Source organism: Nicotiana tabacum, chromosome 17, assembly GCF_000715075.1.
Source record: "Nicotiana tabacum cultivar K326 chromosome 17, ASM71507v2, whole genome shotgun sequence".
NCBI classification, from domain to species: domain Eukaryota; kingdom Viridiplantae; phylum Streptophyta; class Magnoliopsida; order Solanales; family Solanaceae; genus Nicotiana; species Nicotiana tabacum.
This window is the reverse complement of record NC_134096.1, coordinates 18468327-18492450: the sequence shown is the minus strand read 5'-3', so window position 1 is coordinate 18492450 and position 24124 is coordinate 18468327. Positions and strand designations below refer to the sequence as shown.

General features: G+C 39.5%; 1 protein-coding gene across 4 annotated transcripts; it reads left to right on the top strand.

Moving 5' to 3' along the window:
• Positions 1 to 2770: 2770 nt before the first annotated feature.
• LOC107765290 (uncharacterized) lies at positions 2771 to 16303 on the top strand. 4 transcript variants are annotated; one of them, XM_075234071.1, is made up of 14 exons: positions 2771 to 3099; positions 3953 to 4051; positions 9251 to 9378; positions 9480 to 9633; positions 9761 to 9870; positions 10719 to 10802; positions 10884 to 10932; positions 11043 to 11134; positions 11839 to 11971; positions 12294 to 12373; positions 12450 to 13864; positions 14008 to 14121; positions 14213 to 15123; positions 15671 to 16303. In XM_075234071.1, exons 2-13 carry the CDS (start codon positions 3959 to 3961, stop codon positions 14890 to 14892), a joined length of 3132 nt encoding a protein of 1043 aa, XP_075090172.1. In that variant the 5' UTR covers positions 2771 to 3099; positions 3953 to 3958; the 3' UTR covers positions 14893 to 15123; positions 15671 to 16303. The 4 variants fall into 4 exon arrangements, with proteins under 4 accessions (XP_075090172.1, XP_075090170.1, XP_075090171.1 ...); XM_075234069.1 differs by having other exon boundaries at positions 11833 to 11971; XM_075234070.1 differs by having other exon boundaries at positions 2958 to 3099; positions 9758 to 9870.
• Positions 16304 to 24124: the final 7821 nt, after the last annotated feature.

The following is a 24124-nucleotide window of genomic DNA, read 5'->3' as shown; positions in this document are numbered from 1 at the left end:
ATCTTGTCATATGCTTTCTCTAGGTCAATAAAGACTATGTGCAGATCCTTCTTCCTCTCTCTGTACAGTTTCACCAACCTCCTAACAAGGTGTATACCTTCTGTAGTCGAACGACCCAACATGAACCCGAACTGGTTGTCGGATACAGACACTGTCATCCTTACCCTCACTTCAACCACCCTCTCCCATACTTTCATGGTATGACTCAGTAATTTGATACTCATATAATTGTTACAACTCGAGATATCACCTTTGTTCTTATATAATGGGACCACCGTACTCCACCTCCACTAATCTGACATCCTCTTCGCCTTAAAAATAACATTAAATAACCTAGTCAACCACTCCAAACTTGCTCTCTCCACACACTTCCAAAATTCCACCGGAATCTCGTCTGGCCCGGTCGCTCTGCCCCTATTCATCTTACGCATAGCTCCCACGACCTTATCAACCTCGATATGCCTGCAGTACCCAAAGTCACGGTGACACTCGGAATGCTCCAATTCGCCTAGCACAATATCGTGATCCCCTTCTTCATTTAGAAGTTTATGAAAGTAAGTCTGCCATCTCCTCTTAATATGGGAGTCTTCCATTAATACTCTACCATCTTCGTCCTTGATGCATCTCACTTGGTCCAAATCTCGAGCCTTCCTCTCTCTCAACTTGGCCAGCAAGAATAACTTCTTCTCCCCGTCTTTTTCTCCTAGTTCCTCGTACATACGACCATATGCAATAGTTTTAGCCTCTGTGACCGCCAGCTTAGCCTCCTTACTAGCTGTTTTATACCTCTCCATGCATGCTCGCCTCTCCTCCTCATCTATGCTCCCCACTAACTTCAGGTACGCCACCTTCTTAGCTTTCACTTTACCTTGAACCACTTCATTCCACCACCAGTCTCCTTTGTGCCCACCAGAGACGCCCGTCGAGACTCCTAACACCTCTCTCGCAACCTCCCTAATACAGTCTGCTGTCGTTGACCACATAGTGCTCGTGTCACCGCTGCTCCTCCAAGTTCCTATAGCCGACAACCGCCCTTCAAATACTTGGGCTTTATCCTTAGTTAAGTCTCCCCACCTGATTCTCGTACTTTTTCGAGTAGACCTTTTCCTCCTCTTTAACATTATACCAACGTCCATCACTAAGAGCCTATGTTGCGTCGTGAGTATCTCACCCGAAATCACCTTATAATCCTTGCACATTCCTCTATCACCTATCACGATGAGAAGATAGTCAATCCGAGTCTTCGCCACCGCATTTTGAAAAGTAACCAAATGCCTCCCCCTCTTTGGAAAGATAGAGTTCACAATCACCAACCCAAAAGCCTTAGCGAAGTCCAACAACGATGTACCTCCTCCGTTCCTCTCCCCAAAACCGAAGCCTCCATGCACCTCGCCATAACCACCTGCAGTCGACCCAATATGGCCATTGAAATCCCCTCTTATGAATAACTTCTCAGTAGGCTGAACTTGATGCACAATCTCATCTAACCCCTCCCAGAAGCGTCGTTTAACCTCCTCATCTAGGCCCATATGCGACGCATAGGCGCTAACGACATTTAGGGTGCACTCTCCAACCACCAACTTAATAATCATCAATCTATCATTCACTCGTCTAACCTCGACCACAGACTGAGTTCCCTATCCACCAAGATGGCCACTCCATTCTTACCTTTCTGGACTCCTGAGTACCAAAGTTTATACCCGTCCGCGTCCTTCGCCCTCGACCCTACCCACCTAGTCTCTTGGACACACGTTATATTGACCCTCCTCTTCTGGAGGATCTTCGCCAACTCTATAGACTTACCCGTCAATGTACCTACATTCCATGACCCAATTCTCAACCTACAGACACCCTTGTTCCCTTTACCTCCCTTGCCTCCCGCCCCACTCCCTAACCCCTGCCTTACCTCCCGCCCCACCCTCCGTTCCCCCCGAGGACATGACCTCACTCGACCATCCCAGACCACAACCACTATACCTACGACAGAGTAAGGGAAATTACTATCACGCACAATATAACAGACCAAACCAGAAGAAGACAAGTTGCAACTACATGCACACTAATACGGTGAATAAACTAATACGAACTAAGTTGACAACAATTTAACTAACACAACAAAGAAAAAATGGAAAACGGGAGGTACCAACTCACACGAGTCCAATATTAACAAATAGCAAATTTTAAGCAAGATCAATAGAACCTGAAGTCACAACGAGTGTTGAGAAAGGTGTTGTCCACATCAGCTATGTTTTGAAAGTTCCCGCCCGTTTCGTCCGAGGCTCGCTGAAAAATAGTCTCTGCCGCCGCCGCTAGGCTAGGTCAGTGCGCCAGAAAATAGGGGGACGAGGTGGAAGAGACGAGGTATAGGGGAGAGAAAGAAGGGAGAAGAAGAAAAGGGAAAGGGAAATAAAGGGGGGGGGGGAGAGATATGGGGAGCAAAAAGGGGACAAGAAAACAAGAAAGAAAGGGAGGGGGAAAGGGAAGTAACTCGAAGAAGGAGAAAGCAGGAGAGAGAAAGAGAGGAAAAGAAGACAAGGGTGGGGTGGGGGCCAGGGGTCTTACCTGGTCCACCGGAGGTCCGGTTGTTTAAAGAGAAAGAGATGTGTGAATATAGAAAGCGAAAAAATAGCCTAGGTTGAAGAGTTGTGAGAAATTTATTCTGAAAAAATGCAATTGAATTACCAGATTAAAAAATTATTTTTGACAGTTCTTTTTTGCAAAATTTAACGAAAAAGTAATAGCAAAAACGCCTTTAGGACTTAGGAGAACTCTTCTTCGCTTTCAAAATATTCCACGAACAAATGCAAGCAACGACGTGGGATGGGAGGGAGGAGCATGACGAATTCGGATATCACAATCCGAACTGGTATTCATTCGGTATCCGACCCGAAACCCGTAACTAAATTCGATGTGCAGACCGAACCGGAACCGGCAATCAGCAGCATAAGAAAACATCCAATCACACAAAAGCCGATCTCTCGCATTTTCTCTCTCTCTTGACAAGCCTCTGTGTGGTTGGTTCTCTCTGTCTTTTTCTCTCTACCTTCTTCGAGTCTCATCCTCTCTACGATTTCCTCTTCTTCGATCTACTCATCACTTGTGAGTCCAATCCTTAAACCCTAACTTTTTAGGTCTTTAATTTTATTAATCGTCTCTTTTTTTCCTTCTGATTTTTGTTCAGATTTAGCACTGTTTGCTTTGTATGTATTGTGTTTTGAACTGATTGGATGATTTTATTTATAAATTTGTGCTTTAGGAGGTTTTGATTTGAGTCTGATAGATAAACTTCTTTTTGTTTTGTTTTATTTGATATTTTTGGGAGATTTTAGATAAATCTTGTTCTTTTTTACTAGCTCGCTGTGTTATCAGAGTGTATATCGTTGTATTGGATCGATGTGTTTGATTAATGGAACAAATGGATTGAGCCTTTGAGTTGACGAGTTTGACTTTGAATTTCGGTGTGAATTTGACATGGATTTCTTAATTTTTATTTTGAAAGTAAATGTGCATATTTTAAAAAATTTAATTTAAGCACAATTTTTTATAATTGAGAAAACCTAGAAACTTTTGAAAAAGTGGTAGTGTAAGATGATGCTTGACAATCCAAATAGTGATAGTGGCAAACAATTTAGGACGGACACATATAAGATCTCTATGTAGTTGTTTGTTATTTTTTTCTGGTTGATGATTGTAGATTTTTTTTTTTACGGATTCTGTTACTCTGTAATTAATGTAGGAGGCTTTCTACTTGAGTTTCTCATAAGGTGGAGTTGAAATCGTTAATTGGAAGTTGCACGTCTCTATAGACACTGTTTGTTGAATGAATGATTTTGAGGCTTGGGAACTAGTTATAAGCATCTTGTAACCAGCAGTATATTTTCGGGTGTATTGATTGTGTGGTTGGAATATATTTCTTTTTGGAGTTAATTATGGCATTTGTATTCTATTCAAGGAAACAATGAGCGAGCAGGGAGATAAGACATGTCCTCTATGTGCTGAGGAGATGGATTTGACAGATCAGCAGTTGAAGCCTTGCAAGTGCGGATACGAGGTTAGTAGATGCTGTCTTCCGCTTCTATTTGTTTAGAAAGTTCTTACGCTGGAATCTATCCTTTTTGAATGTATTCTTCAAAAGTAGGTCATCAATAAGATGATAATTGCTCAGCTGAATATAGCTTGGGTTTAAAGCATTTGAGGGGTTAGGTTTTTGATATCTGGAAGGGGTCTGCATGAGCAGTTCAAAACCATGTTGTTTCTTTTGAACTTGCTCTTCAACTTAAGATTCTTGAACCTCAAACCTTAACTAGTATGTATAATGTGGTTGAGCATGTAATATTGATACACAGTTATGTATACCTAAGCTGCCTGTCATGATATATCCTTATACATATGCATGAATTTGCTTTATTTACAACTCCAAATTTTGTCTTATCTCTGGGTGGAGAATTTGGGTGGCTGAATTCATGAATTGCTTAAGGGCCTGTTTCGACAGGGAAAAAGTTAATTGAAAATTTTGATAAAGAATCATGATTTGCAATTGATCAAATTGTGTTTGGATAGTTGTAGTTGTTTGAAGGATTAAGGTTGTGAAAGTTTGAAGATTTGAGAGTGGAAGTTGAAGATTTAAAAAACTTTACTTCAGATACACATTTGAATCATAGGTTCTTCAAGTTCAATTTTTTTTATTCTCAGTTTCCTTGACAAATGCCAACTTGCAAACTAAAACCTCTTTATTCGTAAGTGAAATCTTTTCTTTGATTTCATTATCATCTAACTCAACTGGATAAGGATTCGTTTATTTAAAGAACACTCTTCTATATTTTTTTGATTTAGCTTTTGATGTTTGTTATAAAATTTGTCAAGACCACCTTTTTGAGATTGTATTAAAACCGTAACCGCTATCCGTGCTTCATTCTTCGTAGTCTTATACCTCTCCCTATTCGTCCCTTTTTTCTCCTCATTTTTGCTCTCCACTAAGAGCAACCTTCTTCGCTTCCACTTTCCCGACCTCTCCATTTCACCACCCGTCTCCTCTATGTTCACTAAAGTTACCCTTCGAGACCCCTATCACCTCTCTAGCTGCTTCCCTTACACAGTTAGCTGTCCTAGTCCACATCCGTGTTGTGAAGAGCGTGAAATGAGGAAAAGCGACAAGCCCCTTTTCGCTTAAAGCGTGAAGCGAGAAGCGAAGCGCTCGTTTTTTTTGAAGTGAAGCGGAATTTAAAAAAATACTAAAATAAATATTGCATAAACAATACATGTAACTGTAAGCAAATGTTTAATACTTCAATGTAAAAACTAAAGAGTAGCATCAATGAAAGCACAAAATGAGCATCCTATTTTTATACAAGATTGTCAAATTCTTGTATTCCACTATTATTATTATATTGCTAGTCTTCTTTTTCTTCTTCTTCTTCTTCAACTAGGGATAAAGGAATTGCAGTTGCTTTTTTTCCCTTCCTCGGTGAGCTTGAAGTTGAAGTACTCCCTCTCAAACCATAAATTCTCTCCCCAATTCCACTTGCCTCCGCAACATTACCCCAAGTGAAATTAGAAGTTTCCTCAAATACTTCTTAATCTGCATGATCTTCCGGGACTCCAGTTAGCCATTCATTAGCATTGTCGATGTTGCCCAAACTAATTGGATCAATTATATTGCGAGAGTTGTAACGACGCCTCTATGTTCTTTGTACTTTATGAAGACTAGATCATTGAGGCGCTTTAAGGTTAGTTTATTCCTCTTTTTGGTATGAATATGCAAATAATAAGTAATTAGTATGATTAGGACAGTTGAGATATAATTTAATTATCTCAAAATACTAAATCTTTCTTCTTAGTTCTTACATGCTCAAACACGCTTCATTTCCTTTCACACCTGGATGAGCTACAGGTTAGACTTAGAACTTTGATGACAAACTTTTGTAATTTTGGAGTAGGATGGCCATATTGCTTCCACCATTTAACTGTAGAAGTAGAACTAATATTCAAAACATAATATTTATAAAGAAATAACTTATTGACTATAAAGCAACATAAAAGCACCCGCTCACCCGGTACTTTGTCTTTCTTTGTCTAATTGCCATGTTTTTTTCAAAAAGTTGCTCAACATTCCTATAAGTATTAAATTGCTCTGTTATTTTATCTTGCTCGGATTCTTCAGGTATCAACTTCTCAATACATTCAATGTATCCACTCCACAATTCTGCATCTCATATAATCCTCTCTTCATTGTCATAAAACAGTTCCGGGCTCAAAACAAGTCCAGCTGCTTGCAAAGGTAGATGAAGCTGATCTGTCCACCTTTTATCTATGATCTCAAAGACTCTTATATATTTTTTTTGATCACTAAACAAGTCTCCAATAGCCTCTATCCATTGCTTCATAAAGGTAGCCCATTGGTGATCTTTGCTTCCCATCCACCAAATGAAGCACTTTAACTAAAGGACCACCAATCTTCAATGCATGAACCTCATTATTCCAGAATGCAAAAGCATAATATCTGCAGATTCTCTCCCTCGAGCTTCCGTTCCATAGGCACTGTTAGTGTACTCTTCTGAAACAAACAAACAACTTCTTCAAATTGCTTTTTTGCTCATACATCCTATTCGAACTCAAGAAAGCGGTAGCAAATCTCGTCTTTGCAGGTTTCACCAAGTTTTTTTGTTTAGTGAATCTCTTCATCATATTCAATAACAAAGGCCTTTGAACAAGATAAGAATGCACCCTAATTGCCTGATTAAAGACTGTAATGAAGGGTCTTTCCTTGAAAATGTCACCGAAGATAAAATTAGTGCAATGTGGTGCACATGGAGTCCAATAAGTGGTGCTGCACATGGAGTCCAATAAGTGTGCTGGTACGCTGCATACATCAAATCATCAGCTTTAACATTTTCACTGGTGTTGTCCGTGACAACTTGAGCAACATTTTCTGCTCCAATAGAGTCTATCGTACTCTTGAACAAGGAGTACATTTTCAAAGAATCAGTAGAAGAGTTGCTTGCATCAGCGGACTCGAGAAACAAGCTTCCCTCAGTAGAATTCACCAAGATATTGATGATCATTTATCCATTTCTTGTCGTTCACTTATCCATCATAATAGAACAACCAATCTTGTTCCATTCTACTTTGTGCTCCTCCACGATTTGTTAGTCTCTTCCACCTCTTTTTTTAGATATAGACCTCTAACTTCATGATAAGTTGGAGGCTTCATTCCTGGACTATATTGGCCTACGACCTCAATAAAAGCAAAAACATGTCAGTATAATTAACACAATTAAAAGGAAGACCTGCATCGTACATCCACCACACAAACATTGCAACTGCACGATCCCACAAAATCTCTTTGGCATCAATTTGACGATTACCACTTTTCCCTGTCATATCTCATGGTCTTTGCGAGAAATAACAATCCATAGGACTTTAGTCTTACCAGTAGATCCACAACTTGAAGATATTGTTTGTATCCTTCTTTGCTTTTGTGATTTTAATGGAAGCGACACACCATCATCACCTTCTTCTAGTTCTTCATCGTCATCATCAAGATTATGCACTTGTTCATGATGCATTTGAGTCTTTAACACTTTTTTTTATGAAGGTATGCTTTCATTTCTTCCTTCACATGCGACGGAACTTTAGGACAAGATGCGACGTTTGGATCACCACCGCTGAGATGAAATTTTTTGACGATAAATTCCCCCATTAGAAATCTTGTTACAAAAAAGACATCTAATTGCCATCTTGTTGGTCTCGCTAGCTTTTTCAGAATAAGCCCCAGCCGGGTCTTTCTTATCTTCTTTTGGTGCCATTAAAAGAACAGCTGAAGAACAAAAAAAAAGGCAGTAAGAACAAAAGTTGAAGAAAAAAAATTAATTTTGGCAGCATTTCGCTACAATTTTGAGGATTGAAACGAAAATAAAAAGAAGAAGAAGAAGAAGAGAATGAGAAAAAGAAGAATTGAAGTAAAAAAAAGTTTTGGCAGCATTTTGCTGCTATTTTAAGCACTGAAACATTGAAACGAAAAGGAGGAGGAAGAAATTATACCTGGACTTGAACTTGAAGAGTGTTGAAATTTGAAACTGTAGTCGCTGCTTGCTCTGCTGCTCACTGATGTTGTGAAAAAAGACAACTTTTTTATTTTTTCACTTAAGTACCGTTGGTAGTCACTTAAAAGACAGAAGCGAGCGCTTTAGTCGCTTCTTGCTTCAGTAACGCTTCTCGCTTTTAGGCAGTAGAGGGCGCTTCAACTTACCTGTTACGCTTCACCCTATAGAAGCGACACAGTGGCCGCTTCACTTCGCAATTAAAGCGCGAAGCGAGCGCTTTTCACAACGCTGGTCCGTATACTATCTGCGTCTCCACTAATATTCCAAGCCCCAATAACCATCAACTTTTTCCTCAACTCCTAAATTTTATCATTAGTCAAGCCCCCCAATTAATCTTCAGTTGGTCATACAAATCCCTCTTTTTTCTTTTCCCTTTAATCTCTAGATCCATTACCAAGAGCTTCCTAAGGAGTAGGTAATCGATTTGAGTCTTTGCCACCGTACTATGAAAGGTGACCAAGTGCTCCTCCTTTTGAAAAAGGTTTTGCAAAATCCAAAAGTGAAACTCCTCCTTCGTTTCTATCCCCAAAACCAAAACCGCCATGCACATCATTATTATTATGGGTATTATGATAAAATATGTACTTCATTTATTATTTCTTAAGGGGAGTGCAAAGTCCATTATGAAAAAGTAAAAATGAACGGGGGAGTATAAAAGATTGTCCTATTAAATAGAGTGGATATTCTTAGAGGATTGGTAAGAAGATAAGATTAAATAAGCACATAATTCAGGAGAAAAATAAAAAATATAGGCCAAGTTGTAATATTAAGTGCATGATTGACCCAAACTATTAACAGAGGTCAATGCCAGTTAGTTGGGAATATGTTTGTCATGCTAGTACGTCTAATTTATGTTCTATGTTTTCTATGAGTCTTTTAGTCATATCAATGATTTATATGCCAGTATGAAATATAGAAAACTTCTTGTTCTTTTTATTTATTCTTCTTCTGTTACTATATTGGTTTGAGATTTGTTATATTATGTTAATTTGAAATGAGCTTAAATAGGCGACATGGTCAGTGAGGATTCATATGGCCAACCCCAACTTACTTGGGATTGAGGATTTTCTTTCACATGTGACCTTTACTCCAATGGCAAATTTATTAGTAGATGTAGGTTTTAACATTTGATACATATATTTCTGCAGATATGTGTCTGGTGCTGGCATCACATTATGGATATGGCTGAGAAGGATAATACAGATGGGCGGTGTCCAGCATGTCGCACTCTTTATAACAAGGAAAAGATTGTTGGCATGGCCACAAAATGTGATAAGTAATGACATGAACTATTTTGCATTTTTAAGACAATCTCTATCATAGAGCATAAAAATTTATATTTTCTGCGTTATTGATAATCTTTGGTGTTGACCACAGGGTAATGGCTGAGATGAGCGCTGAAAAAAGGTTGTCGTCTCGCAAGGGAAAAAGTAAAACAGCAGATTCTAGGAAGCAACTCAGCAATGTGCGAGTCGTTCAAAGAAATCTTGTTTATGTTATGGGGTTGCCTCTCAGTCTAGCTGATGAAGATGTATGTACCGTTTGTTATGAAATCATCAACACCTCTCAAGTATAGAAAAGAAAAAAAAAGCACTTAACTATCTCCCATTAAATCTCCCTGTTTTTCCTCACTTTATTGTTTTTTTGCTCATAAGAAGCTTCTACAGCGGAAAGAGTATTTTTCGAAGTATGGGAAGGTTCTGAAGGTGTCTATGTCTCGTACAGCTGCTGGTGCTATTCAACAATTTGCAAATAATACTTGTAGTGTGTAAGTTTCGTTACTGATATGAGTTACCTGGCTGCTTGAAAATTGACGATTGTAATAGGTCTCAAAATTTTGTCTGTCTCACAGAGTTGTCCGAGTTATCAAATATTATCTAGGCCTTTGTATCTTTTGACATATGTCAGTGCAAGTTCCTGTATATTGCTGCAAAAATAAGATGTGAAACAATGGTACAAGGTCAAGGCCTCCGAAGATTTACCAAGCCTCTATACCCTGTGTTTTATTTTTTCCTTTCCCTGGTGCTTTGAAGGAAAAAGGATCATTGTGAACAGTCATTTGGTTTGATGACAACCTGTTGTTTGAGCCTCTTCCTTGTTTCTCAGTCTTCACTGTTTTCTATATGCTCCTTGTAGAGAATCACTTTTTCTAATTAAGTTTCTCTACTTTGGCCTACACCTTGTATGCTCCATCCCATCAATAAATGTTAACTTCTATAAAAAATAAATTTTGCTGCCTTTGTGAAAGACAAATTTGACATGACGCGTTGCTTGTGTTGATTCTTTATAACTCTTCTGCCTCCGAAAATTCTTATTGTTGAAAATACTGGAAGCTGCAGGAACATGCATTTAAGAGTAGTGTGTCCGCGGAACATTAAACCAAAATTTCACTTAGTTGCCATTGTTGAATTTTTGACCCAGTGACACATCAATCCATCTCCTGCTCTTTCTACAATCATGAAGCCCCCTGATCCCTTTGTTGTGCTTTCATCATATTTTACGTTTGCCGGTCGAAATCCTCAATTCATATTTAGTCTTTCAATGAAAAGAAAATCAGTTACCAAGTCCTTTTCCCGAAAAAAACCCAGTTAACAAGTGTTGAAATGTTCTGTACAGATATATTACCTATTCAAAGGAGGAGGAAGCAATTCTGTGTATTCAGTCTGTACATGGGTTTGTTTTAGATGGTAGACCTCTAAGGTAAGTGCGATGATTGGTTCATGTACGCAGCTACCGTTAATTCTGATTTTGCATTAAACATTTTAAATTCTTTGTTTGCAGAGCTTGCTTTGGAACCACAAAATACTGTCATGCTTGGTTGAGAAATATGGTACGAGTTTGGATTATCATTTGGAATAAATCACTGACTAGGAATTGCATTTGATCCTTCTATCATTGAATACCATAATGTAATCGAGGATTAGTTGTCTCTTGGTTCAGCCCTGTACCAATCCTGATTGTTTATACTTGCACGAGATTGGGTCACAAGAGGATAGCTTTACTAAAGACGAAGTCATATCTGCTTACACAAGGTATTGGGATTATTCAGTTGATTATGCTTGTGGCTCTTCTAACTGCAGTTTATGAATAATGGAATAGCTGCCAAGTAGTATATAACATAATAGAACATCAATTAGTAGGTTCATTTCCAGGCTTTTCGGAGGAGACGTCCAGCTTAATAGCTTGTTTGGCCAAGCTTCTTTTGAGGCAAAAGCACTTTTGTTTTTTTGGTCAAAAGTGCTTTTTTTCTAAAATTAAGGTGTTTAGCCAAGCTTTTGAAAGGAAAAAAAGTACTTTTGAGGAGAAGCAGAAGTAGTTTTGGAGAAGCAGAAAAAAGTAGTTCTCTCCGAAAGCACTTTTTTGAAAAGCACTTTTGAGAAAAATACACTTAGAAGCCGTTTTTTAAAGCTTGGCCCTAATTACTGCTCAGAAATGCTTTTCAAATTAATTAGCCAAACACAAACTGCTTCTCACCAAAAGTACTTTTGAGAAAAGTATTTTTGAGAAAAAACACTTCTCAAAATAAGCTGATTTTTGCAGCTTGGCCAAACGGGCTATAAGTCTGTGCAGAATAAACTATTCGAAACATTTGTATTTCAGTAGGTCTTTAATATATATAACTTAAAGCTGTGCCAGTATCAGAAGACTGAAGTTATTTTCCTCCGTGTCTCTGTACTATTCATGCAAATGTTCACTGGATAGCTAATTAACGTGCATAGTTATATTGAAGGAGTAGAGTTCAACAAATTGCTGGGGCCATTAATAGTACGCAACAGCGATCAGGGAGTGCGTTACCACCCCCAGCAGAGGAGTACTACAGTCACAGCTCTGCTGCTTCAGGGAAACCTATTAGTAAAAATGCTGCTACTGTAAGTTTTTCTCGTTCCATTTGCTTACCTTATTCACTTCTTATGCTTCTTCTTCCCTTCCTCGGTTTTAGGAAGGGAAAAAGAGAGTTTTCTATTGTGGGGTTGCAGGGGGGAGGAGTCAATTGGCTGAGAAGGCTGGACATTGTGCTCTTAAAGTCCAGACATTTCTATTTTTTTGTGGTTATATTGGATGATTGTGATTTGCTTTCATATATGCTTATATTTGAAGTTTGAACAAACTAACCACTGCTAGAAATTATTTCAGCATTATGCCAATGTTTCAGTTGCAAGTGTGAAATTTATAGTGTCATCTACCATGCAGAATTCAGTACCCAGTGTTAGAGGCTCACCACCAAATAGTAGCTCCGGTAGATCCGCTGCTCTTCCTGCTGGAGCTTTATGGTATGCAGTAAGCAGATCTACTTTTATTGTCATTTGTATGTGGTGCTATCTGCTAATATTTTATCTTGTTTACTAGGGGAACACGTGCATCAAATAATCAGCAGCCGGATGGGCCTCTTAATAAGAAGCCGGAGACATGTAATCCAGCAGCGTTTTCTTCAGCTGTTGGAAGCACAAGTAAGGTTTCATTACTGCCTGCTTATGCAGGAAAAGTAGTTCATACTTTAGAAAATGGAACTACTCAAGAGAAAGGGAAAATAGAGACTTTAGAACCTGTTAAGCAGTACGCAGGAGCAGATCCTCGAACCTATACTTCTGAGAACCCCTCTCTTCTGGTACCTCCTACTTCGTCATCTATAAACACTCAGCTACATAGTGTTCCGTCATTAAAGGACAAACATAAACATATGATGCCAAACAGTGCCACAAATGCCTTTGATATTTCTGTAATGTCTAATGGACCTGGTTTTGCAAAAGAGTCTAATGATACCACAGATATTAAGATGCAGAATATATCCTCTGATATGTCGTCGTTGAGCATTGATAGACATAAAAAATCACAACGCAGCTGCATTGAGCAATGTAGGGAGTCCTTGCCATCTGAAATGACTGGGGAATCTGCGGTCTCTGCGGATGAGATTTGTATCTCAAAAGAAAAGTCTGATTTGAGATTGGATGCACATAGTAAAGTTATACAAGTTGGTACTCCTGAAATGGAGGATGATTTGCTATCCTTTAATGAGCAGAGACATAGGGATCCCGAAGTAATTATCGAGAAAGTCTATTCGCCAAATCTTTCCCTCTCTTTACACACTCCAGCTCAGCCTAGTGGTTATTCTCCTCAGCTGACTAATGGTGGCGGACCTGTCAAGAGGGCCAATATGCAGTTAGACAGGAGAACTGATTCAGTATCTCAGCCTTCTACTATCGAATCATCGACTAATGGATACCTGAGCAATGTATCAAACTATGTGGCTGATCTGCGAACTATCAATGGAAGTTATTATCCGTTGCCTAATGAGGGTAAGAGGATGCACGTGGAAAGGTTTGAAGGTGAAGCTCCTAGCGAGATCTATAGTACTAATGTTGATAATGGAGAGAGCAGTATAATATCTAATATTTTGTCTCTGGATTTTGATCCTTGGAATGCGTCATTAACTTCCCCTCAGAATCTTGTTAAGTTGTTGGGAGAAGCTGATAACCAACAAGGGTCTCTTAGAGTGTCAAGCTCAAGAAAATTAACCAGTAACCAGTCGAGGTTCTCTTTTGCAAGAGAAGAAGAACCTGCCAGTCCATCAGCTGATTTTCAACCATCTCTAAGTTACATGGAGCAAAATTTTAATCATTATGCTCATGCTCATGATTTTTCTAATAGCAGAAGTTATCAGCTTGAGAATATGGGTTCTCGTAATGGTTTCTCTGTAGCTAATAATGAGGAATCCGTTGGTTCTGGCAACTGCTTTTCTCATCTCTCTTCTAACAAGCTATCAGGTCAGTTCCTGGCTCGTCTTTGTGGTTCCTTCTCCCTTAACTGCATTTTTCATTCTAAGTGTAGTTGTTGAAGAAAAAGGAAGAGAAAAGAAGAAGTCTGACTGCCTCTGGTTTAATTTTTTTCTGGTGAATTTTCATAACAGTGTCCAGACCTCAGATGTCAGCGCCTCCAGGATTTTCAGCACCAAACAGAGCACCACCCCCGGGTTTTACTTCTCATTATGAGAGAATGGAACAGAATTTTGACTCTCTCCGTGGTCTGTTATTACAAAGGCCTTTGTTTTTTCTACTTTGTTGACATAATGTATGTAGATTTTGATGATTTATGTCAATCATTACATTTTGCAGGGAGTCACTTCCTTGATACCTCCTCGTTGCACAATCAGTATCAGGCTCCCCCAGTTGGAAATGTGAGTAATGGGGACATTGAGTTTATGGATCCTGCAATTCTGGCAGTTGGTAAAGGGAGGATTCCTAATGGCCTTGATCTCTCAAGCTTGGACATGTCTTCAGGTTTTTCTCCACAGTTAAGCACTTTAGAAAATGAGAGAAGGCTTCAATTACTGATGCAAAGATCTCTAACTCCGCAACAGAACCAGAGGTTTGCTGATATGGGGGACAATTTTTCTCCATACAGTGATGCATATGGAATTTCTTCCAGGGTTGTGGAGCAAACTCTGGCCAGCAATCAATTCCCATTTGATGGAATTTCTCCCAGGGTTGTGGAGAAAACTATGCCCAGCAATCAATCGTCATTTGATGGAATTTCTTCCAGGGTTCTGGAGCAAACTCTGTCCAACAATCAACCTCCATTTTCACAACTGAGTCCTCCCCAGACCAGGAACTCTGTCATGTCAAATGGCCACTGGGATGGACGGAATGGGGTTCAGAGTGGAAACAATTTGGGTGCTGCGGAAATCCTCCGAACCGAAAATTTGGGCTTTAACAAGTTCTTTACTGGATATGAGGAACCAAAGTTCCATATGCCCAATTCTGGCAATTTGTATAAAAGAACATTTGGGATGTAATTGTGGATCAGAGGTTTTATTGAGCTGAGTAGTTATAAAAGAATGAATGAATCAGAATGATCATATGTGAAACTGATTTGATTTTGAGATGCTCAAATGGCTAAGAAGGCATGAGGAAACAACAGACTCGCTCCTGGTAAGGCGAGCTGATTCACGACCGTCTGCATGAGGCTGGCTTTCAGATTGGTGAAGGAACAAACCCCCTTAAATAGGGTATCCAGAAACCAACAGGTTAGCACTTCCCAACCAAAGTTTACCAACTTTTCTTTAGTGTCTTGTGACCAAAATAAGTGCGAGGCTGCAAGGACTAAAACGGTTTAGGTGACAAAAACTATCCATTGCTGCAGTATATGCAATGGTCTTGTCAATCTTGATGAATAGTTCTATCATGAAATTTCCTTCCAATGCTGTGTATTAAAGTAGCCAATATAAACTTGAGAAAGATTTTAATGGTTTGCACTTGGCTTGGAATATAGTTCCTGGAACCATGTCTGTCTAAATATTTTACCTCTTTTCTACGTCATGGGTTCGAGTGTTGTTGCGTACGAAAAGCCTGGTATTTAAGTAGAGAAGGGTATAGGGTACCCCATTATCCACCAAGTTTCAAACCACGACGTACTTTCGGGTATTTCTCTGTTATAAAAAAAAGAGAGTAGTTCACTCTTTTCCTGCTTCTACTGGCCCAGAGTTACTTTTTGACATTTTGACGAGTTTGTTCCTGTTTAATTATGTGTTTCCATATACATTGATGCCTGCTTTTGTTTTATAATTTTTCCAGTCGAAAGCTGGGGTCGAGGCTCAACATGGTGGTTTAGATGGAGCATCATGCTCGACTGGTTCCGCAGATGTTCTCCTGTCAGTTTTCTTGGATGTGGGTGGAGAATCAGGTTATAGTATTGAAGGGACACAGCTCATTTTTGTCAAGAACAATAATACTGTAGCTTGTTTGCGGGATTGCAAGTAAAATTGGGAAGAGGTGAATAAGTTGAAATCTGTTTATATTGCTCTTCCGCCTCTATTTTGGCAACGGATTTCAACTATGAGGTTGGAAAGATTACTATTGCAGTGACCAGATAATTGTTTCATTGTTTGTTGATGATGGGGAATAAGCTGCTTATTCTTCCCAATATCATTTACGAAAGGAAACACAGGCACGTTTGTTACAACTTGTCAAAATTGATCCGTCTTAGGTCCCTCAGGTACTTGTATAATTTTTGCCGTGTGTTCCCCAAGTCGAAAGATGGTCGGGAGTTTGGTTTTGCACCTTTTTGCTGTCGTCTTTGGAAGTTCATTAGATCTAAAAAGAGTTTGAAGTTCATTAGATCGTTCAAGAATTATATTGTTATACAATATTTGGTTAAAGTGTATTTGGAGTTGAAGTTGAAAAGGTTATTTTGATAGTCGTTTAGCCATAAATGTTACTCCGGAAAAAGTTAAAAGTTTACGAGTAAGAACTTTTATAGCTGTATATCATTTTATAAGGTGATAGTCAACACTAAAAGGGGAAGTTTGTCATTGTTTGGTTGAATTTGTTTTTGGATAGCTAAATTAAATATACCTACATCAGTATGCAGCTTAATTTCTACATTAAGTCTAATATATTAATCTGCAAAAATAGACTAGCAGCATATACCCAGATACTTAGCTTATCCGAGTTGAGATGAAAAGTTGTTTGGATAGATTTCGTACACAGTGCAACGTATTCATGCTGCGTACATAAGCACCTAGTGCAGAACTGCAGATATGTTCATGAATGAGTTTTTGTGTGCTCTATTGGGTTACTGGGTTCAATATTCGATTTACTGATTTCATTGTTTGTACTTATATCTAGTAAATTTTCTAATATATATACAATGTCTGAACTAAAACTATTGGATCCAGATAAACTCATAGTTTATACTAGAGATTCAACACTGTAGATCAGGGTAGATTTCTAGTACGCTTCATACCTATAAGTGGGAGAAACTTGTGCTTCTGTTTGATTAGCTATTGATTAGCTATCAGAGGTTAAGCTTTTCTCCTTGTACTTGCAATCTTATCCAAATACTTGCGATACTAAGTACGACAAAGGGCCAAAACTGCCTCTAATCTATTCGCGTTGGTTTAAAAATGCCTCTTGTCCAATATTTGGCTTTAACACTATTAAAAGTTTGGATCATTCATGCTCTTAATTGTACAATGACAATTCATTTTGTATAGTAACAGTTTATTTTGTATATATTATGTATAGTGACAGTCTATTGTATATAAATTGTATAGTGACAATCTATTTAGTATATTTTTTATATAGTGACAGTCTATTTTGTATAGTGAAGACTATGCATGAGATAACAACAACAACAACAACAACATACCCAGTAATATCCCACACTGTGGGGTCAGGGGAGGGTAGTGTGTACGTAGACCTTATCCCTACCTTGTGAGGATAGATATGCTGTTTTCAATAGACCCTCAGCTCAGGAAAGTATAAGCACCACATTAATGAAAATATAGACAAGAAATGACAGTACTAAAAAGCCATATAAAAGCAGAATAAAAACAACAAGACACTAAGGTGATCAACAATGAAAGAAAACAATGGTTAGTCATAAAAACCTACTACCAACAGAAAGCGAGACTGCGTGCCAATACTACTGTTATGAATACTCTAGACTACTCACTCTACTATCCTAATCCTCGAACCTCCTTATCTTCCTATCAAAGGTCATGTCATCGGTCAACTGAAGGTGTGCCATGTCTTGCTTAATCACTTCTCCCCACCTCTTCTTTGGCCTACCTCTACCTCTCCATAGGCCCTCCAATGTCAACCTCTCACACCTCCTCACCGGTGCGTCTGTGCTCCTCCTCCTCACATGACCAAACTACCTAAGCCGCGCTTCCCGTATCTTGTCCTCAATAGGGGCCACACCCACCTTGTCGTGAATAACCTAATTTCTGATCCTATCTAACCTGGTTTGCACGCACATCCATCTCAACATCCTCATATCTGCTACCTTCATCTTCTAGACATGAGCGATCTTGACTGGCCAACACTCAGCCCCATACAACATCGTTGGTCTGGCCACCACTCTATAGAACTTACCCTTAAGTTTCGGTGGCACCTTCTTGTCACACAAAACACCGGAAGCGAGTTTTCATTTCATCTATCCCGCCCCAATACAATGTGTGACATCTCCATCAATCTCCCCACCCCCCTGAATAATTGACCCAAGGTACTTAAAACTCCCTCTCCTAGGGATGACCTGTGAGTCCACCCTCACCTCCCCTTCCCCTCCTTGAGTCTCGCCACTGGACTTACACTCCAAGTATTCCGTCTTAGTCCTGCTTAACTTGAAACCTTTAGATTCCATGGTCTGCTTCCATACCTCTAATTGCGCGTTCACACCATCTCGCGTCTAGTCAATCAGTACAATATCATCTGCAAATAGCATGCACCACGTCACCTCCCCTTGGATGTGGCGCGACAGTACGTCCATCACCAGAGCAAACAAAAAAGGGCTGAGTGCTGACCCCTGATGCAACCCCATCATAACCGGAAAATGGTCCAAGTCCCCACCCACTGTTCTTACTCGGGGTCTTTACTCCATCATACATGTCCTTAATCAACCTAACGTAGGCAACACGTACACCTCTAGCTAGCCTCCAAACATCTCCACAAAACCTCCCTCGAAACTTAATCATACGCCTTTTCTAAGTCGATGAACACCATATGCAAGTCCTTCTTTCTTTCCCTATATTGCTCCATCAATCTCCTAACAAGGTGGATAGCTTCTGTAGTCGAACGCTCCGGCATAAACCCAAACTGGTTGTCGGAAATAGACACACTCCTCCTCCCCCTTAACTCTACCACTGTGATGACCCAAAATGTCATCTTTAATTTAAACATTCATTTATGTGTTCTAAGACCTCAAAAATCACTATTTATCATTCCTCGACTTGCGCGTACAATCCGTATAATTTTTCGGAAAATTTTTATGTGAAAAATGGATAAAAATATAAAATAGAGCTTTAAAACTCAACTGAGTTGACTTTGGTCAACCTTTAGAGCAAACAGACTCTGATCCATGTTTTGACAGTTCCGGTAGATCCGTATAGTAATTTGGGACTTGGGCGTATCCCCGAAATTGGATTCGGAAGTCCCTAGCTCAAATTATCGCTATTTAACGGAAACTAGAAATCTAAAGGCTAAAGATTTCCAAAGTTTGACCGCGGATTTGAAATTATCGATATCAGACTCGGGCTGAGATCCCGAGAGTTGGAATAACTCCATTATGTCATTTATGACTTGTGTGCAAAATTTGAAATCATTCCGGATTCATTTAATACGTTTTGGCACGAGTTTTGTAATGTGAAAAGTTTGAAACTCATAAGTCCGAAACGAGGAGTGAATTATAATTTCGACTTTATTTGACATGATTTGAGACCCGTAAGTCCGTATTATGTTACAAGACTTGTTGGAATATTTGGTTGAGGTCCCGAGGGCCTCGGGTGGATTTCAGATGGTTAACAAAGTTCAATTTGGATATTCTAGAATGTTTCGACGTCGTTTCTTCAAGAATAAGTGGTATCACATTAAGCAAATGAGCTCGAAATTCAGTTTCGATTAAATCATTAGATCCGTATCGAAATTTCGGAACCATAGCAAAATGAATCGTCGAACTTGGACATCGTATGAGAGAGTTATTTCCAATTCCGTGTTAGGAAATATTTCCCGTCGTCGTCAGCGTCCAGGGTAGCGTGGGGCGCTATCCCTGGTGCTGGGACAATATGAGGTACTAGAAATGGTGCCACAGGTAGCGCCCCACGCCACCTGTGGTGCACCGGACACAAACCCCCCATAAAACGGATAGTTTAGCCATTATTACTCATTTTTGAGTTTGGGGAGCTCGGTTTAGGCGATTATTGGGAGATTTTTACGGGAAAACATTGGAGTAAGTGCTTCCTTATCCTATATTGATTATATTTCATGATTCAATACTCATTTACATCATGAATCCGTAAATTTATGGAAGAAAAGCGAGATTTTTACAAAATCTTTCAAAAATGTAAAATGAAGAATTGAAGGTTAACTCGATGTCGGAATTCGATAATTTTTGTATGGTTGAACTCGTATCGGAACGGGTGTTCATATTTTGTGAGTTTGTTTTTAGGGATTCGATACGTGGGTCCCACGGTCGAATTTTAACATGAATTTCAAATTTTTATTCGGAAAATTAATAAATTCATATGGAATTAATTCCTACGATTCGTGTTGAGTATATTGAATTGTTTGTGACTAGATTTGAAGCTTTCAGACCTGAATTCGCAAGGTAAAGGTTTATTGGAATCTTGAAATTGGTTGCGAAGCGAGGTAAATGTCATGGTTAACCTTGACTTGAGGGAATAGAACCCTTGAATTATTTGTTATGTGAAATTCATGTGAACGACATATAGGCGAGGTGACGAGTGTCTATACATCGTCAAATTAATTGTTTGTATAATTATTTGAAGATCATTAATTGTTTTAAATCATGAATTAATTATTGTATTTATTATTTTTCTCATATTCCTTGTTCAATATTATACCTTGAATCCATGCTATAATTGCTACATGCTTTTTTGATTTATGTGACTTAATTTCTACTTGACATTTAACATACTAATTATTAAATTGCCTATTACATCCTTAATTTCCGCAATTAATTGCTATTTGTCACCACTTATTTCTAATAAATCATAATTATTATATGCTTGTTGTCTTATAATTTCATATTAATTATTGCATTTATTGGAGTAATTTCTTTTATAAGAATAGATTGAAATGAATATATTGAAGGAGCGGGTTGCACGCCGCAACAGAATTGATTGAATTGAATATATTGGAGGAACGGGTTGCATGCCGCAAAAAAAACTGATTGAAATAAATATATTGGAGGCAACCCGCTCAACAGATTTGATTGAAATGAATATATTGGAGAAACGGGTTGCACACTGCAACATAATTGATTGAAATGAATATATTGGAGGAACGAGTTGCACGTCGTAACAGAATTGATTGAAATGAATATATTGGAGGAACGTGTTGCACGCTGTAACAGAATTAATTGAAATGAATATATTGGAGGATCGGGTTGCATGCCGCAAAAAAATTAAATATGAATATATTGTGGGATCAGGTTGCATACCGCAACGGAACCTGGTTGAAATAATAATTAGTTATGACTGCCGAGTTGGTTCAATTGTTGAAAAGAGATACCTGTTTTATTTCTATTGTTTTTGTTATTATTGTTATTGCGCACATGTTAATGTAAGTGACCTGCCTTAGCCTTGTCAGTACTTCGTCGAGGTTAGGTTCGACACTTAACTGGCTACATGGGGTCGGTTGTACTCATACTAGACTCTGCACTTCTTGTGCAGATACCACAGTTGGTCCTAGCCGCGTATAGTAGATTTGCTCAGATTCAGATATTCGCAAGAGACTTGAGGTATAGATGCATGGCGTTCGCAGTTATGAAGTCCCCTTTCACTTTATCATAGTTGTGTATTTCTTTGAGACAATTTTATTTTCATTTAGACCTTTATTTGTATTATTGTAGTAGTTCGTGCACTTATGACACAAGTTCTGGGATGGTATTTAGACATCGCTATTATTATGGATTATTCACTACATTTCAGACCTTACTTTCGCATTTGTTTCTTTGTTATTAATTAATTAAAAATGGCTAATATTATTCTAACGTTGGCTTGCCTTGCAAGTGAAATGTTAGGCGCCATCACGGTCCCGAAGGTGGGAATTTTGGATCGTGACAAGTTGGTATCAGAGCACTAGGTTACATAGGTCTCACGAGTCACGAGCAAGCTTAGTAGAGTCTGAAGGATCGGTACGAAGATGTCTGTACTTATCTTCCAGAGGCTATGGAGTTTAGGAAGAATTTCACATCTATTCTACTATGTCGTGCGATTTATTCTAGCATTGACGATTGAACTCTTCTATTATTGTCCTCTAGCAAATGGCGAGAACACGTACTGCGTCTACAACTGGACAAGAGCCAGAGCCCCCAGTGACAGCTACAACTAGGGGCAGAGGCCGAGGCCGAAGTCGCGCCAGAGGCTGATGCTGAGGCAGAGGAAGAGCTCAATCTAGATCTCGAGTAGCAACACCTGTTGTAGAACCTTAGGTGGATTTAGAAGAGGAGTTTCCATCTCAGACGATACATGTTGGACCAATTCAGGTTTTGGAAGGATTTATAGCTACTCCAGTACTTCAGGATGCTCTAGTCCGTTTGGTGAGTCTTACGGAGGGTGTGGCCCAAAATGGTACATTTCCAGTGGCACCAACTGTCTCATAGGCTGGGGGAGGAGCACAAACTCCCACTATTCCCACTCCGGAGCATATAATTCCCCAGTATCGGGCTCCAGCAGCCCCGCCAGTTGGGGTAGTTTAGCTAAATGTTGTGGCACATGCCGGTGATAGGCCCTCCATGTCTTATGAGGCTTTATTGAGAATGGACACGTTTATTAAGCTCTTTTCAGTTCACTTCAATGGTGCACCTTTTGAGGACCCACATGATTATCTTGACCGTTGCCATGAGGTGATACGGAACATGGGAATAGTTGAAATGAACGGAGTCGATTTTCATGTGCTTTAGATGACTGGCTCTACCAAGATGTGGTGGAGAGATTATGTATTTACTAGACCAGCTGGTTCGCCTGCACTTACTTGGGAGCAGTTCTCACAGCTATTTCTGGAGAAGTTTGTTCCTATTACTCTAAGAGAGGAGTACCGCAGGGTATTCAAGCACCTTCAGCAGGGTAGCATGACCATCACCCAGTGTGAGACTCGATTTGTGGACTTAGCACGTCATGCCATCATCTTGCTTCCTACTGAAAGGGAGAGAGTGAGGAGATTCATTGATGGACTCACTTATACTATCAGGCTTCAGATAGCAAAAGAGAGAGGGAGTGATATTTCCTTCCAGACGACCGTGAATATTGCTAGGAGAATTGAGTTAGTTCGTGCTCAAGAGAGAAGGACATTGTTTGATAAGATGCCCCGTCATTCCAGTAATTTCAGAGGCGCCTAATCTTGAGGCAGAGGTACTTATGGCAGGGGTCAGGTACCTAGAGGTAGAGGTCAGACCGTTAGAGGGGGAGGTCAGGCCGTTAGAGGTGGAGGTCAGACCGTTAGATGTTGAGGTCAGGCCATTAGAGGTGGAGGCCAGCCAGTTAGAGGTCGTCCCAGAGATGTAGTACATAGCGGTGGGGCCTAGGCCCGATTTTATGCTTTCCCAGCTAGGTCTGAGGTCGAGTCATCCGACGCCGTGATCACAAGTATTATTCCAGTTTGCCATAGAGATGCTTTAGTTCTATTTGATCAGGGATCTACTCATTCATATTTGTCCTCTTATTTTGCTTCATATCTGGTTATGCCTCGTGATTATTTGGGTGCTTTTGTGTGTGTGTCCATACCGATGGGAGATTATGTTGTGGTAGATCATGTCTATCGTTTCTATGTGGTTACTATTGGGAGTCTTGAGACTAGCGTGGATCTTCTACTTCTTGATATGGTAGATTTTGATGTCATCTTGGGTATGGATTGACTATCACCTTATCATGCTATATTGGATTGTCACGCCAAAACGGTGACCTTAGCCATGCCAGGGTTACCTCGAATAGAGTGGAAAAGGACCCTTGGCCATTCCACCAGTAAGATTATCTCTTACGTGAAAGCTCAGCGTATAGTCGAGAAGGGGTGTCTAGCTTATTTGGATTATATTAGCGATCCCAGTGCGGATATTACTTCTATGGACTCAATACCAGTTGTTCGTGAATTTCCAGAAGTATTTCCTACAGATTTGTCGGGGATGCCACCCGACAGAGATATTGACTTATGTATTGATTTGGCTTCGGGCACTCAACCCATTTCTATTCCACCATACCGTATGGCCCCGCCGGAGTTGAAAGAATTAAATGAGCAGTTACAAAACTTGCTTGATCAGGGATTCATTAGACCTAGTGTCTCGCCTTGGGGTGCACTAGTGTTATTTGTAAAGAAGAAAGATGGTTCAATGTGGATGTGTATAGATTATCGGCAATTGAACAAGGCTACTATCAAAAACAAGTATCCATTGCCAAGAATTAATGACTTATTCGATCAGCTTCAAGGTTCCAAGGTGTTTTCAAAGATCGATTTGAGGTCTGGTTACCATCAGTTGAAGATTAGGGCATCCGATGTTCCTAAGACAACCTTTCG